The sequence below is a fragment of the Tetrao urogallus genome (assembly GCF_951394365.1).
Source record: "Tetrao urogallus genome assembly, chromosome: 6".
Classification (NCBI taxonomy): domain Eukaryota; kingdom Metazoa; phylum Chordata; class Aves; order Galliformes; family Phasianidae; genus Tetrao; species Tetrao urogallus.
In genome coordinates, this window is record NC_136819.1 from 2,620,040 (window position 1) to 2,637,427 (window position 17,388).

Genomic DNA, 17,388 nt, shown 5'->3' on the forward strand with positions numbered 1-17,388 from the left:
GCAATGGCCTGGAGGGGAGCTGGTGCAGTAGCTTACCCCTTCCCAGTCTCTTGTTCATGAGTGTTGATAAGGCAGGGTTACTTTTTTAGAAGGAGGCTTCAGATAAACCCGCTGAATTGAAATACTCTTATTTTTTTCTGTTGTGAGATGATAATAAAAAGCATTCTCTTTTTGCTACTGTTTAAAACAAATACAAGTTCCATCTGCCTTAAGCTTTACCTTCTGTCCATCTCTGTATGTTAGCTTCATGTCGTTTAGATGAAGCTTTGTGTTGTGCTTTGCCCTTTTGTTGTTAAGGTAGGTCTAAAAACAAACTGGTGCGTAATTTCCACAAGTGCATTGATATGCTGATGTACTAAAAACGATGTAAATTAAATCTCTGTAAGGGGATATTTCTCAATTTAAGCACAGTGCTTTTTAGCAGGGCGTGTTATTTAAGAGAGGATTCAAAAATCTGGAGGACGTTTGCTTGTGTTTTGAGATGGTGCCTTTTCTTAGCGCTCAGCATTCCAGGACACGAAAGTTTAAGATGGTGTTTGACAGATCTGGAGTGGTACACAGCAGGGTCGGAAGAGCTGGGAGGTATGGCATCTGTGAGGTATTCTGCCTCCGTGTTTTAAGGTGGATTTGAGTCTGCTTGTCGTATGTGTGGACGTGGTGCTGCTGTTGTTTCCAATCTGATGTTCTGTTGGTTCATTCAGCTTTGGGTTTGGGAAAGGCCTGTGCAGTGCAGAGCCCAGCTCTGGAAGCTCCTGTGGCACTGCTTTGCACACAGCAGGTTTTCTCATTCCTGATTTCTGAGATGCAGTGGCTCTTTCTGAAAATGCTTTTGAAAAAGGAATGACCTGGAGAAAGGTGGAGTCGATCAGATTGGAACTTTGGGTTCAGCCTTCCTATGACTTCCAAAGTCAATATGATCCACAGTCTTTTAATTTTCACTTCTCTTTTAGCAAGGGAGTAATCGCATTGGCAGAAGTGTGTGTATGTGTATATGCCTGTGTGTGTGTGTGTGTGGAATAGTTACTCTACATTTTAGTTTATCCAGAAAATGACAGTTGTTTATGTAAGCATGTACACATGTGGTATTTTGGGCCCTGTCATGCACTGCTGCTTTCTTGGCAGTGAAATTCCTGGGGAACTGCATGTTGTGTTGTTTGGCCATATTCTCTTAAAAGCCTGCTGGTACTTACAGTGAACGGGTAGGATGATAGGCAGGGTCAGCTCACAAATAAGGACCCTGAAGTTATTATATATCATATATAAGTAATTGAATTAGTTATTTATCTTATGTTGTTGAAGACTATGGGATCTTTGTATGTGGAAATGCTGGAGGTTTTTAAATGAAACCTGTGTTCTTATGCACAAAGGCAGTTCTTCCACGTCAGGAATCATTAGCACTGCCTGCTGCTGGCCGTCTCCCTTCTGCCCTGAACAGTGATTGAAAACGTTGCCTACTGTACCCAGCTGCAGTCTGAAGAGTCTGCACTGGGCAAGATTGATGACCTTGCATTTTCTGTAAGAAACTAAAGACAAGATTGCATTAAGCTAGCTAGCTAGCTTGGCAAATACACTTCTGTCCTGATTTTTTTTTTTTTTTTTGTTTGTTTGTTTTAAATGAGGAAACTGCTGCAAACGTCAGAAACGTTGAATGTTGATTCTTACCTATGCTTTGTCTTTCTCTCCCTCTGCAGGTATGGCCTCACAAGTCTTGGTCTATCCACCGTATGTTTATCAAACCCAGTCAAGTGCCTTTTGTAGTGTGAAAAAACTCAAACTAGAACCAAGCAGTTGTGTGTACCACGAAAGAGCCTACCCACAAATCTATGTGAATGGTAAAAACTTTGGAATCTCTCCCCATAGGGTTAGTACTTTCCTTCAGACTAAAAACCCGTTTGACAGACCTCGAGGACAGAACGTTTTGTTGCAGTCAAATGCTGTTGCTTTAAAAAATATTGCAGGTGCTACAAAAGCGTTAGCAGCGCAGGCGCGGCAAGCTCAGTTGGAAGCACCTCAGGCTGGGACACAAGGAAACAGAGTAGATATACTGGAAGGACCCCAGCGATGTGGATTGAAGCGTAAGAGTGAAGAGCTAGATAATCAAAGCAGCACGATGCAGATTGTAGATGAACTGTCCATATTGCCTGCGATGTTGCAAACCAATGTGGGAAACCCAGTGACAGTTGTGACAACTGCTGCAGCTTCAAAACAAACTGGTACAAGTGGAGATGGAGACTACCAGCTGGTACAGCATGAGGTTTTGTGCTCTGTGAAAAATACTTACGAGGTTCTTGATTTCCTTGGGCGAGGGACCTTCGGACAAGTGGTGAAGTGCTGGAAAAGGGGGACAAATGAGATTGTGGCAATCAAAATTTTGAAGAATCATCCTTCGTACGCACGCCAAGGACAAATAGAAGTGAGCATATTAGCAAGGCTAAGTACTGAAAATGCTGATGAATTCAATTTTGTGAGAGCCTACGAATGCTTTCAGCATCGTAACCATACTTGTCTGGTTTTTGAGATGTTGGAACAGAATTTATATGACTTCCTGAAGCAAAACAAATTCAGCCCTCTGCAACTGAAGGTAATACGGCCTATTCTACAACAGGTGGCCACTGCACTGAAAAAACTAAAAAGTCTTGGTTTAATCCATGCTGACCTCAAACCAGAGAACATTATGTTGGTGGATCCTGTTCGGCAGCCTTACCGGGTTAAAGTGATAGATTTTGGGTCTGCCAGCCATGTATCAAAGACTATTTGCTCAACCTATTTACAATCCCGGTATTATAGGTAGGTGTCTTTTACTTTGTTGTTAACTTTGAATTAATTTTTTTTTTAAATGAGGTTAATGGTTTAAATAGCTACTCTTCAAGATGTGTGGTAATAATGTGGAAAACACAAAGGCAATGTAGATCATCCCAAGGTTAAGTAGTTGGTTACCATTTTAGACATGAATATTTGTTCTGAACGTTTTCATAATGCAGATTGTTTTTCCTAGACATATGTTTTGTTTTGCCCTGTCTGAAGCCATCACTAATTGCTATCTTGAGACCTTGGATGAAAAAGAAAACTGGAACAAAAATTAGTCTTCACTTGCTTGTTTAGTGTTCCTTTTCTGCCTTCCTAGTATAACTTTTATGTAAGCAGCTGGACAGTGTACTAGAAATGCCATATTTTATATACTGTTGCCAAAGATTATGCAAACTGCTCTGTTTTTCTCCACTGCTTGTAAATATTTTGCCTTGTTCTTATAAACTTAATTCTGATTGAGTGCCTTCAGCAGCACAGACTTCAGTGAGCTTCCGAGTTAGGGTACTTAAATGTTTAAGGTGATATTATTTGATACTAGGTGGGCATTTAAAGTGATTCTGGTAAATGTTTGCATTCTACATTGGCCTTAACATGGTTGTGTGTTTCAGATGTTGTTTTTAATGCTTTCTTTGTATAAGCAATCCCATCAGTGTTACGTGTAGCCATTAATACTTACCATCTGAGGGGCTTTGTTTCCTTCATAAGCTGAATTTGTCTGCATTGAACCCCTTGCTCAGGTCTGCTTTGTTGTTGGCAGTTATACGTCCTGCCTGTCTCCGCAGAGGCAGTAAGAAGCTAGTAAACTAGGACAGTGAGTAATCTAAAGACAATTTTAAATATGCTTCAGCTATTCATGTTGGAAGTGAAAACTTGTGCAATGCAGTTCTGGGCCTGACGAAATGAAGGTGACTGTGGCTCGTGCCAGAAGGAACTAACTGTTATTTAACTGTAGCTTGTAAACAGGAACATCTCCTGTACTGTCCTTAAGTAAAATATTCCTATTAATCACTTGAATTTCCATGTTATTTAATTACAAATTGCAGCTAAGTGTTAAAAAAGTGTGCCAAGTTGATCAACAGAAAACTTGACTGGGAAATCCTGTTGACCGATGCGTACCCATATGTGGGAAATGCAAAGTGAAATACGTTCCAGGGAGCTCTCGAGTTAGAAGCTCTACACCATGCAAGTCGCCGTGTTTCCAGGCTCCTCAGACAGAAAAGTCCTGAAAAGGCAGCGTGAGTTCTGCAAGGTGGTCTGTGAGTGCAGATGTCTTCACATCTGCTGTTGTGTGCAGATCCACAGTTCAGCAGACGCGTGGTCCGAAAACTCTTATTTGGGCTTTTTTGTTTACGGATGTGATTGCAGGGGGTGTGAGCTGCTGCCATCTCTCTTGCCCTCCTTCTGCCCCACAGCTGACAAAGGGAGGCGGCTGTAGGCAGCCAGGCTGGGTGGTCCTATTGTCAGACTTGATTCTGTGGTGTCTGGTTTCACATTGGTTTTCTCTACTCCACACGGCTTGCACACAGCATTGCTAACTGTGCTCAGCTGCTCATATATGCATTTTAGCTGTTGCTTTGTTTTGTTTGGCTGTATGCTCCTTAACAGCTATACTTTGTGTAGAATTGTGACCTATGTACGGAGCAGGGCTCTGTGCCTCGTGCAGGTTGGATTATTGTGTGACGTTATGGATGCTAAAGTGTGAGTAGGCATGGTTTGTTACAAGTGTTCCAAGTATCATTTCCGCTTCCCTTTTAAGCATAAACTTGCAGACCTGTGTGTTCTCCTTGGCTCAGGGTAGGAGCTTTACGTGGAATTTAGCTCATGAAAAGACTGAACGATGTTTTTATAGAGAGATATAACACGTGCATCTAAGATTCCCGGTTACTAAGTGGCACTGAAATGCACTGTAAATATTCAGACTGTGAAGTAAAATATGGTCTTTGTCCTGTGTAGTTTTACAGCCTTTCTGTAAGGTAGTGTTTGAGTCAAGGCTTTTTTTTTTTTTTTTTTTTTTTTTTTTTTTTTTTTAATATTCAAATAAAAGAATCTTTTATTTGAAATAAAAGACAAGTTTAGGCTATAGTTTGTCTATTTGAATGTTTCCAGTGTCATCTCCAAGGTAAATATTGGTTAGTATCATTTTGAAATGGGTTTAAATTTAGTAGGTTTTGTTTGGTTAGGGGTCTTTATTCATTTATTTTCCATCTCAAAGTTTAGTTCTGGAAAAGTTCTTAGCAGGTTGCATTTCACTGTGGACGCATGGCTCCCTACTGACTTAGCGACTCAAGTTGACTCTGCGTTGCCTGGCAGTTTCACAGACTTTGTTTTATTGTTTTGAAGTACCTGACCAGGGTAAATAACATTAGAAAATAGGAGTTTGACTTCAGAAATGTTCAAAAGAGGAAATGCTTTCTCAGGGAGTGAGAAGAGACTTCTGAGAACACACTGTATTCAGATAGAACATATTTTGCCAGAGGTTGTGCTTCTTGTCAACCAACTAAGCAGCTATGCTGTAAAATACAGTTAATCACAAAGTTTACTTAAAAGTTTTTGTGTTACGAGAAGGTGGGAGTGATGGTTCAGGTATGACTTGTTTGACTTATGACATGTTGAAACAAACCTTTAAAAATAATTGAGCAGCAATTGAGACTCATTGAGAACTCCTTTTCTTCAGTTCAGTGCTATGTTTCTTTATATCGTATACAAATATACTTCAACTATTTTGATGTGCAAAAGCACTCTGCTGAGTTCTCAAGAATTTAAAGACAAAAGTATGAAGCAGAAGGATTTTGTTTTCCTTTTAAACAGCTGTTGTAGGATCTGAGATCTCAGGAACAGAGTAAAATGCCTTTCAACTTGTACAGTGCTGCAGGGGAAAGGAAGCAGCTCTTGTGGAAGCAATATGAACTTGGTAGAGTTTCTAGGTGACTTATGCCATTCTCAAGAATGAGGTTTATGCTTTCTGTATTGAAAGCACATATCTGCCATTGTTGAGTGAACCAGAGAAACATGTAAAGAAGTCGAGCAGAAGTGAATGAAAACACTTTTATCTTATCGTGCTTCCTTTTTTCTTGTGTATGAGACCATCATGAATGAAGCACCGCCAAAGATGGAGGAGGCAGCAAAATCTTCTGTTATGCTGTCTTATTCTGAATGGCAGCATGGTATGTTGGGTCTGTATGTGGATGTGAGTAATAAGTTGAAAACACAAGTAATAAAGCAAGATTAGGACTTAAAGCAGGGACTGTTGTACAGCCAGGTGAATGGACAGCAGGGTGACTTACGTTTCACCTTCTCTTAGTCAACAGCAGAGAAAGAAGTGGTTACAAACAAATATGAAAATGCATTTTGACATTTTTCATTACGTTTTGGAAATTATTGCTAGAAATCTGATTATTTACTTGCAAGGAGAGAGTATGATATCAATAAACATTAACCACGAAGCGCTTTCTTAAGCTGTGAGTTTCTTTTCTGTTTCAAAGGTGAAGTGTTATTCCAAATACTGTTTGCCTAAAAGGCAGTGCCTGTATTACATGCGGTTTTTATGCTGGCCTGGGCTTTAATATTTATGGGATAGAGGGATCTGGTATTTGAAGCCTTTTCTTTGCTGTTGGTCTCACACTTTAAGACTGCTGACCTTTTATGAGTGATCTAAGCAGTGTATGCCTCTTGTAAAGAAAAAAGACCCTTTTATGTACAGCGTAGGTGATTGGGCCTTTGTCACAGATGGAAATGGTGTAAGCACGTTGCTCATCTGTTCTCTTGATCACCGGTGCCCTAAATCGGGAAAGCAAGCATTTCATCCAAGACTAAAAGCTGCTTTTTTCCCCCCACAGTGTGGGTTAGGAAGCGGAGGAATCAACAGCTGTCTCTTATTTCTCAGTCTCTAGTCTCATGCTCATCCACTGAGGTCGAAAGCTTTTCCGAGGCATGGCGTTCTTCTGCTCATGGAGTCATTTTCCTTTTCTTTGTCTCTCTCATAAGGTTATACGTGTTTTGGGAAAAGAGGGTGAGAAGAGAGGCTTCAAAATGTTGGATTCCAAGGAGCAGTAATCTGCACAGCATCGCTGTTACCAGATGATCCAGGTAGTTCTGCTGACTTGCCCAGGGAGCCCACTTACTTTTATTTAGCAGTTTCCATTGTCGTGAAAAGAGCTTGTGTGTGGCCTCAGTGCTGTGCTCAGAGGGAACCTGTTGGATCTGCTTTCACAGCAGACCTCTCCTCTTGTGTGGCACTCTTCTGTTGGAGCTTCTGCAGAGTCTTCCCCCTTTGAAGTAGCTGTGTGCAGCTCCAGTGGTCAAGGGCTCTGTTCTACACGTCAGCTGGTACCCAAATGACACGGGTTTGTTCTGCAGCATTTGCCTGCTGTTCAAAGCAGGTAAAAAATTTTTTTAAAAGATGCAAGATTCTGTCTAATAGCATTTATGTAGCAGGGTTTGGTAACGATAAAGCCTCATACTTCTCCAATATTAATGTCCTCCCACTATTTACGTGGCTGTAACACCAAGTTTGTAAAATGCATCTCTGTATTTACATTGTAAGCACGGGTTGCTAGGGGACAGTTTGTAGCAGCAAAGTCAGTGTTTGTGTGGGCAGAACTTTGTGATGCAAACCTTCATCATTGATTGGGAGGAGCTGTTACCGGTTTTGTTTTGTTTTCCAAGGGAAATCACGCTTCTGTTGACTTCTTTTGAGGTTGTCTTCCTAGAAAACCAGGTTTTGGAAGTGAGTCTTTAGTAAACCGTACAAAGCTTAGCATTCCCAAAGTCCTGACGTCACAAACTTGGGATAGTCTGTGTGGGTGTAAGAACTGACGTGTGAGTTAGATTGCATCTTCCTCATGTGCAGCTCCAGAAGGCAGTTTAACAGGCATCGTTCTCATTGCTCGTATAGCTGCACTTGTGGTTAGGTTTCCTATCTTTCATCTCCTGCCTTCCAAGAACTCATCTGCTTCATCACACCATTCAGCTTGTGCTGCTGTAAGTTTTGTCATTAAGAAGTATTTTTTGGAGAGCAAAGAATTGGTTTCCTGATGGAAGATGCTTTCCCTGGCATCCAGAGATCCATGCTCAAACTGTTCAAACTAATTGGGAAAATGAACAGGAAGCAGCATAACTGATCTCCCTATAAGAAAAAAAAAAAGGGGTCAGCTGAAGCTGTGGGTTTATGGGGCACTCAAGTGTTGCTTGCAGACTGGAAGGTATTCGACTCTAAAGGAAAACTTGCAGCTTGGAACTGTTTTTCTGTTCCAGTGGTGACAGTGGTAAAATACGATCCAATGTATTCAGTGTGCCCTCAAGGATAAGCAAACGAGCAGAAGCAGTAAGTGGAGTCTGCTCATTCCTCAGTCAGCGATATCCTTCCTCCTGCTTTCCAACTAAGGGTAGTTGCTAATCAACAGAGCTGTTCCAGACAAAATGCCAAAAGTCACTAGTGTTGCAGCACAGCTCAGAGGGCAGAAAAAATCACGGCTGGATGTATTCCTGTTGGATGGGAGCAGTCTTTCCCCCTCCCTCCCTCCCTCCTCCTTTTACATTTCTCGCCCATGGAGAGTCAGACGGGATGGAAAAAGAGATATCTGTTGCGTTCTGCGGTCCTGATGCTGCTGGTCCATAAATCCACCCCCAGCCCCTCCTCCTTGGCCCAGGCATACTTGTCAAGAGAACTGTAAGTTCATCCGCCACTGGCTCCAGGCTGCCTCTCCTTCAGCCCTTACGAGAAATGTTGGAGCTGTGGGTGGGTTTTACTCAGCCAGTAGTTGTGCTGTGGCTGGGAGCAGTGACTGGGTCCTGTGCTCTCTCTTCTCTTTTAAAGGATTTGGGGAAAGGGCAAAGCAGCTGAGTTGTGTGGCTTAATTCCTTTCCATGACTGCAGACAGAGCTATGTGCGTGCTCTGAGACTGTTGCACTCAGACTGCTTTTCACTTATCAGTATTCACCTGTGCATTTAGCTTCAGAAAAAAACATGAACAATTTATGTTGTTTTTTCAATTTTGTGCAATTGTTGTTTTCTCTTGCATACCCGTTGAAGTTAAAATAATAATAATAATAATAATAAAAATCCTAGTGGCTGTGTGCTCTTGGCCAGACTTGTTTTCCCGCTGGGCTTTGTAACTTGATTAAATGTGATTAAGTGTACTCCATGTCACTCCAGTTACTCCAAAGAGTGTCCATCAGCAGTACCTGTCTGCAGTGCTTTCTTCCTTTTGTGGATTAGGGTTGGAGGCATAATGGGTTATCACAAGTCAGCAGTAACACATGAATCCATTGCATCGGAGTAATTTGTTAATTATCTCTAACATCAGATCAGCAGAATTTATGTATAGAATACCACCTTAAATCTGGTTTACAAATAAACATGGGTACAAGCTTTCTTGATCAAGGAGAGAAGTCGTGCAGGAATCAACGGCTCAGGAAGCAACTCCTTTCAAGTCCACCGTTGCTGTCACATACTTGAAGCTTCAAAAGAAGCTTGATCTGGAGTGGGACGTCTTGTTTTTCTCCTTTCACGATGCCTACAATTCTTGCTCAAAAAAAAAAAAACAACACTTTTTTTTTTCTTAGAGTGGAAATAGGAAGTAAAGCTCTGTTAATATACTTGAGTGTTCTGTCAGGGAAGCAAGATACGAGAACAAGCTAAAAATTCCTCTGTAAACAACTCACACTTAAATATGCTAGCAGATGTTATTCTATCACTTTGAACTGTGCATCACTGAAGTGTATTGGGATATCTTAAAATAGTCAGGGGTGGTGGCCAGAGGCTCTCGACTACTATAGATGGTGAGGCTGCTCCGCTGCAGCAATGAAATAAGCCAGAAGTACATGCTGCTAAGGTCATCTGCCTGCTCAAGGTCAGTGTGTTCAAAGTCAGCTGCTGGGTTTGCCAGCATGGTTACCGTCAGCAGTGCAGACGAGAGGAGAGTCCCGATAACGCACAGATCTGCTGCGGGGCTGAACTGAGGTGCTCTGAACCCTTCTCCCCCTTTAAAGTTGTGGGGCTGTGATTGCTGGTTTATTTCCTTATCTGAGCAGCCAGTGTTTAATGTCAAGATAAGCTTCTGTGCCTTGTGCTCGAAAACAAATTGTTGATTTGGCAAGTGTGTGTTTGCACTTCGTGTGCGGAGCTCATTAATTGTTTAATTGACTTCCTGTTGTGGACTTCTGTTGTGTGATTACCGGGACCCAACCTCAGCCATTAAAAATGCCCTCCAGGAGTGACGATCTTGGCTCATCCAAACCTTGTTTATCTATCTACTTGATAACAAATGTAGTTTCACTTCTTTTATTTTCTAGTCTTCATACTGTAGTCTCTCATACCTTATTATTCTCTGTAGTAGAAGTAGAAAACAAGGATAGTTTTTATGGATATTTTGTGGGTTTTGTTTCTGTGGGGGTAGGGTTTTGTTTTTCTTTTCAAAAGAATGATGGGGCTCCTGCAAATTTACAGCCGCTTTTATTCTCTCCAAGGACCCAGAGGAGTATCATGGGGATTGGAGAGAATGAAATAGGGCTGGCCTTACGGTTGTCGTATTTCTGAGCGAGATATTTTTCTGAGTCACATTAACAGACACATGAAGCATTAGAAGGTACCACGTATCTGCTGAGATGCAAGCTATTCCAGCCCGTGTTTTCAATTAATCGTGATGGTAGGAGCAACAGCTGAAATGAGAGCACAGATGACAGCTCTCCTGGAGTTCAAATGTCTGCAGTTTGAAGAAAAGGGAAAGCCTGTATAATGTTGAAGGAGAACGAGCTCTGTTGATTTCCATTTGCTGGGGTTAACTGGTAAATTTGTCATGATCGAGAAGCAGCTTTTATTTCTTACACATCAGTTTTACCTCAATGTGATCGTTTTTCTCGCTGCACTGACAGGTCACAAAGACTTGCTCATCGTTTCAGTTCGTGTTTGTGTGTGTGTGTGTGTGGGTGTCTATCAAATATCTTAATTGCAGAAAACAGTGGTGGTAGCTGTCAAGCTGTATTTGTAAATACTACATCCAGCTCTTCCCACTGTGCCTGTCTTGAAAATATGGCTCTGTTTTTCTGTTGTAAGAGCAGGAGGTTACAGATCTCAATCAACGTGAAGGAAACTGGAGCCTGCACTTCAGTCTGCATCTTTTCCACCTGGCATGGTGGAATTCACTTTTGCTCTGAAGGTGAGCTATGGGTGCCTTCTGCATCAGCACCCGACACCCAGCAGAAGGCTTGCTGCCCTGTGGCACCTGTGGCTAGGGCAGCCGCTCCTGTGCAGATGTGGCCCAGGGGGATGGGGGTACACCCACAGCTGGGGCCTCGTCATCCCCTCCAGTGCCCAAGTTAGAAAGCAGGCAGGTTGGGTAACTGCAAATAGTGTGCGTGTATGTGGAACTTCTCACGCTTGGCTGGTTTTGCTCTGAACCAGCACGTAACGTAGTATCCTGATTGAAAAAAAGGAAAGGAAGTCTTTTGTGACTTGTAGCATCAAGTGATAAGTGGCAGAAGTGTCTGGTGTAAAAACAAGTACTGGGGATGTAATTAAGTAAAATTTACATGGGGGGAAAATAACGCATGAACTGTGCATATTCTACTGTATGCTTGAGGGCATTTGATCACACGGTGGTACCTGATGTTCTAGAGAAATTTTTGTTTGGTTTGTTAGTAAAGTACCTTCTAAGAAGTGACAGCCTTTTTTTCTTATGGAGGGGGCGGGGGATGTAAGCCCAAAGCATTTCCCAGATAAGGCTTTTTAAGCAGGTGGGTGCTGTAACGATGCTGTTACCTTCAGAACACGTGCAGTGTGGCTTGTAGTGGGTCTGTGCTATGGCCTCCTGTCCTCGTGCTCATCAGCACAAGCAGGGAAGCAAGGTTCCACCGGAGATGGGAGGCAGGGAATGTTTTCTCTTGCACACGCAGTGCTGTGCAAAAGGACTCGTTTCTGCATCTCTCTGAAACTGGTGATAGAAGATCCTTGGAATTCAAGATTCCTCACGTTTTGTTTTCCTTCATAGCCTATTGTGTTCTGAGCCTGGCTTATTTGAAACTATCTAAAACTGTGAGACAAGGCAGTTTGTGTGCCATTGAGATTTATCTAATCAAGTTGGATACTTGCACAGAAGGCAGCTTTCTCAGTGCTAAAACCAGAGCTTTGTGGAACTTTGTTTTGTGGCCTAAGGACTACTGCAAATCTTGCCTTTTTCCCCATGCAGATAAGTTCTGGATGTGTGCACTTAATAACTTTGAAAAATGATGTGCACTACAGAGCTTACAACGTGCTTTTATGTATAGGTAATGCTATATGAAAAGTTTTAAAACTGAGTATTACTATAGCGTTATCAATTTAAAAGTTCCAAACCTGCTTTGAGCTGTTAGAGTATGCTGTAGGTTGCAAACTGATAGCAGTACTTAATGGTGTTCCCACCGTGGGGTGGATCACACTGGGCACAGTGATGTCTGGAGACGGAACCAGTTTTGGACTCTCGACCTCTCTGGAATGGTAGCTAGATGTGGGGTCATGGATCTCAGCATTTTTTGGTAATGTGAGGCTTAAAAAGTGAAACAGGAGGAAAGAAATTTGTAGATTGTGCAGTATGACTTCTTCCTTTGCTTTGGTTTTCATCTAGTCTTGAATTATTTCAACAACTTCCACTGGAAAAGCGTTCAAAAGCTTTGCTATATGGGAAAAATTGCTGGGAAAGCCTTGTAGGTGAAGTTCATCAGGATTATGATTAACTTCCATATGCAGAGGTGCTAGTGAAAGTCAGGTGTTTAACTCATAATTGCTGTTTCTGTTATGGTCTTACTGCTAGTTGAATGACACGAGTCTTTTCTCACACAGAGTTGACAGGCAGTATAGGTGTTTTTTTTTTTAATCAATGCCACTTATGTCTTGCCCTATGTAATTTCCCTATTGAGCATAATGTTTAATCTTGGAACTAGCTGGTTTTCATTTGTGTGGGCTTAAAACACACCAAAATAGCAGGAAACTCTCAGATATTTAACAGGGGGGAAAACTGTAACACCGTAATGTGTTAAATAAAAGGATAAGCAGGAATCAATGAGTTATTAGTGCCTGGAGGACTCTGTTGTGCTCCCTTAATCCACTTCCGCAGCGCTGGTAGGGAATGCAGCGGGACCTGCAGTAGGTGAGGAAAGCAAGTCTGTAGCCACGTGGTGGTGCTCATGAAATAATGCATTCAGCATTGCCTAAACCTAATTAGCACTTCATTTCTGGCTGTTCTCAGGTTTGCTGGATATGATTTATGAAGTATTTACAAATGGGGAACGCTTCTTACGTTGTGTTTTTACCTACAGCACCATTCTTAGCTTGTGTACAAACGCTATCAAATGACTCTTTAGCTCTCTTCTAATACAGAGGTGCCTGGTGTAAAACCAAATGAAAAGCCCTGAGACATACTCTGATATTTCAGCGGTGGGTTGGGTGCATGTCGTGCCCCTGCACAGCTTCCTGTTTTGAAGCTTTTCTGAAACTTCAATGTTTTCATTATTTTGTGCCCGGATCTGCCTTTGCTGAGATGCCAGCTGGGTGCTGCTGGCTGGTATGAGGCTAACGCCAGCAAAATGCCTGTTTGCTGATTTGGTTATCAGCAGTAGAACACCCAGCCCTAAGTACCTGCCTGCACAGCGACAAGGAAGAGGATGGTGGCTGTTCTTGTTGTTCTGTGGTAGCCACCTGGTCATCACCATATACATAGCTCTGGGGAGCTAAATCACATTCTTGTTGCTTTCTTAGAATCTCAAAGAAGGCAAAATAGGGATGTGAAATTGCTCGTTCTTGTCCGGGAAGAGAAGTGGTACAAATAGGAAAACCAACAAAAACAAGGACTAATCAAGCCACGCGTTTGTCAGTGTGCTTGTTAACATTATTGTGGAGTAATAGCAGATTCTCTTCTGTAGCAGAAAGGCCTGTAGAGAAATGTGTGAAAAGCTTCCCAGCCTCTAAAATGGCAATAATTGGTGTGTAACAGCACATATTCTTAGTGCTCTCTCCAGCTTGCTGCTCAGTGCTTGCTTCTCGTGGTTGGCAGCTCCACTCCAAGAACACTAAGCTGGCAGGACAGGGAAGTGAGGGAGGAAAGCTGCTTGTACCTGTGTTTGTGGGACTGTGCAGTCCTAGGTAACAGAAGGGTAATAGAGGAAAGGGAAGGTTACGAGGGGGAAATGTGCATCTTTTCAACCTGGGCATGCAGAAAATGAGGAGGAGGTCTGTACAAGAAAGGGTTACTCTTCCAGTGAAGGGCCGTACAGCCCTGTAAAGACTGGACTGGAGAGGACGTTAGAGGCGTCCTCGGTATTCTGACACTTTAACCAAGTCTTGACCTTGGAGCTGGACCAAGTAAATTATAACCCTTAGTTTATTAAGAGATGTTATGTTTGTGTTAAAGGCTCTGTTGATGAAGAAGAAATGTGACTAGAAATTCTCTAGCGCTTTCATTGCTCCCTTGCCCAGTGAGGGCAAATTGAGGGTTATTCAAGTTACTTCTGATTCACAGGTCCGTTTGCTTTCAATAATTTATTCTGTTGCTCTCAAGATCTTCTCAGAGCTGTATTTAATTCTTGCGGCAAACTTCTGTGAGACTGAGCCTATGAGAAAGTATTTGGAAAATGAAAACCAGCTCAGATTTGTTCCAAAATGCACTCCCATGCCTGCCACCCAAAGGCCTGCTGGATGGGATTCTTTGCATATTTCCACTGGGCACTGCACTTTAACCAAAGCACCTAGAGCAGATGCTTCATTTGGGATATGAGTGCTGCTGGTATTCCTAGGAGTTTGAGCTCCTCCTCTTCTCTGAAGGAAGAATACTTTGCTTGTAAAACAAGTGGTGTGTGTTTGTTTTTTTTCCTCCTCAAGTTGGAACTGTGTGGGAGTACAGAGAATAGTGGTGAGTCCTCTTCTGCCTCCTGACCTGTAGTGAATGTGCTAGACCCAACATCTTCGACTTGAAGCCCTTAAGGCACATATACGTACAAGGGATTACATGTGCAAGTGTTAGAGGAACTCTTGGTTACGTTACAGGTAGGTAACGCTGTTCTCTGTCAGTTGCTCACTAATCTGTGTGATTATTTGGAGTATTTAAGTACCTGCAAGCTGGTAAGCGGCCAGCTTTGCTGCTGTAATAACACCTTACATAACTGGGGCCTTCCCACGCAGCTTGCAGGCTTGAGGCTTAGTGGCATGGCTGTTTGTACAGCGCCAGAGAGCTGGAAATGCAACAAGAGTTCAAAATGGACTATGTGTAATTAAGAGCATTGCCTTTGAGTTTTTCTTTTTTTTTCTTTCTTTCTACATCTGTTGGCCTTTGTTTATTCTATTTGCAGCTTTTGTTGTCACATGGAATAGACTGCTGTTTGTCACTAAATAACTGGTAGCTGAAAGGAATTCTTAGCCTTTTCCTGGGTATTAATCCTAGTCTGGTTAAGTGTGGCCACTTTGTGAATGTTAACCTTCTTCTTTGAGCTTGCATATGGCTTGAGAAAAAGTTCTAAATGCACTGAAATGATTTGAGAAACATGCATGTTTTACAAGTGCGTATGTAGGGGTATTTTTAATACCTCTTACAAAACAAAGCGTTAGGCACGCATTTCTGTCAGACAGCAATGTCTTACAATTGGACTTAGATGGCAGCAGGATATCCTTTCCTTTGCAAAGGAGGGGGGAATCTGCCTCTGCGGCATCTCATTATTTCTCCTGTATAACCCTTCAGTAACAGGTGGGAGGAGGCAAAGGGCCTTGGAATACGTGCATCAGCCTGTAACAATCAGCTGAAAGATGTAACACTGGCTCTGAATGATCAAAGATCCATTTAGTATGCAGTTCATTTAGTGTCTTACAGTGAAAACACAAGGAGAGGTGCAGTAGTGAAGGCTAAGAAGGTACATTTGCGTCGATAGCTCCTCAAATGCTCTCCCAGCTGCTCCGTCTGCAGCTCATGAGCTTCCTTTTGTTGTTTCTTTTGCTACTGTTTTGAAAGACACAAACTTCTAGCATGACCAAAGCTGGCAGCAGAGTCCCACAGTCTGGTTGTGTCTTCTGAAATAGGTTTTATACTCAGCGTGTAGAGAGGTCCTGATCTGTGTCACAACAGTGTTGTTGCGTGAGTGACCGATGCTGCCCGAGCTGGGGGCTGCCCCTTGCTGGCTGCAGCTGGCACGTCAGCATGTCCTGGCCCTTGCAAAAATGTTTTCTTTGGATTCTGCTCCTGGCGTACTTTAACCTTGGTGGTGGTTCCCCCCTGGCCCTTTAAAGGGCATTCTGGGCGCCTTCATTAGGAACGGCTCTGCTCTGTCTCCCGCTCCGCTTTATTAATCCCAGGAAACAAACAGGACTGCTGGGGGAGGGGGAAGGAAGTAGACTGCAGAATTCTTCTGTTTGCAACTGCTGGTTTTGTTCCAGTTAGTAAATACAATGTTAAAATCAGTTCTTCTTCTGTGTGTGTGAGGGGGACTAGCTGCGGTTCGCTGTAAGTTTGCTTTTAGTTGGATGCTGCAAATGGAAGTGAGTGAACAAAAAAAAGCAGGTTTGTCTTGAAATTGTCCTTGTCCCTGTGTGGAAACAGGGCATCGGGAGCTCCTCCGAGTTGCTCTCTCTTCCTGTTCCTGCCCTGCAAAAAGGGAAAGGAAGGGTGGGCAGCACAGGCCTTGTTTCCCTGTGGCATTACTGAGTGTGTGGCAGTGCCACAGGTGGTTGCTTCAGTTCTCTCCTTATAGTTTGCTTATCCAGCTATTAATAGATCTCTTAGGTACACGTGTGTGCTAACAAGTGGGTGGAGAAAGTAACTGTACCTATCGTGAGTCAACAGTCAGCTTTTACGGCATTGAACTGTTTTTATGTTTAAAAAAGAAGCCCCAAAAAACCCACCAGTGTGGAAAAATCAGATGTTCAACATATTTAGCCTTCTAACCGGTGACTGATGCATGTTCTGATTTTGTTGAAACGGGTAATCCTGTGTCATGCAGCTCTTGAATGTTCTTTACAGCATTTTTTAGAGCATTTAAGGGAACAAGTTCACGATGAGCTTGTTGTAATAGCGTACATGGGATAAAGAAATTAGCTTATAGGTTTGTTCTGGAAATGATGACTTGACAGTAGCCTCTGGCAGCAGAATTTAGCCATCAATAGTGTGTTAATCCAGTTAAGTAGAGAGCCTTTCATAGGGAAATACGAGTCATGTGTTCTAGCTAAATAATTACATTTAAAGTAATCATGGAACTTGTAAACGTTGCCTCTGTATTTTTGTGATTGCTTTGTCGTGCTTATGGCACAGCTATGTTGAAGTGGTAGCACACTTGGTGTGATTTTTGGTGTTATTTTGGAGTGTTCTTACCTGAAAATGTTGAAATATGAGAATTAACTGTGCTAAAATTTGCCTGTTCCTTTTACTAGTTAGAAAACAGTGAACAATATGACAATTCTAATTGCACTTGGTGTTCCTGCAGTTTTTAAATCGTTGCTATCTTTCAGTAACACATATTGATGAATATGATAAAGCTAGTGCTCTCTACTTGGTCTGCCTATTAAGAGGGCGTCTCCAGAGATGAGTTTTCTCCATTACATTCTCCAGGATGCAGTTCAGTTCATTCTCT

The 17,388-nt window shown here is 42.4% G+C and overlaps 1 protein-coding gene across 2 annotated transcripts in view; it reads left to right on the plus strand.

Annotated features, from left to right (window-relative positions):
• Positions 1 to 17,388, plus strand: part of HIPK3 (homeodomain interacting protein kinase 3) — a gene marked incomplete at both ends in the record, with an annotated part of 59,752 nt that overhangs the window by 12,791 nt on the left and 29,573 nt on the right. The window contains one exon of one of the 2 annotated variants that reach the window (XM_079537207.1): positions 1,692 to 2,787. In XM_079537207.1, the coding sequence (XP_079393333.1) occupies positions 1,694 to 2,787 (1,094 nt within the window). Of the gene's footprint in view, positions 1 to 1,691; positions 2,788 to 17,388 lie in introns of those variants that run through there. The other variant, XM_079537208.1, reaches the window with a different exon arrangement.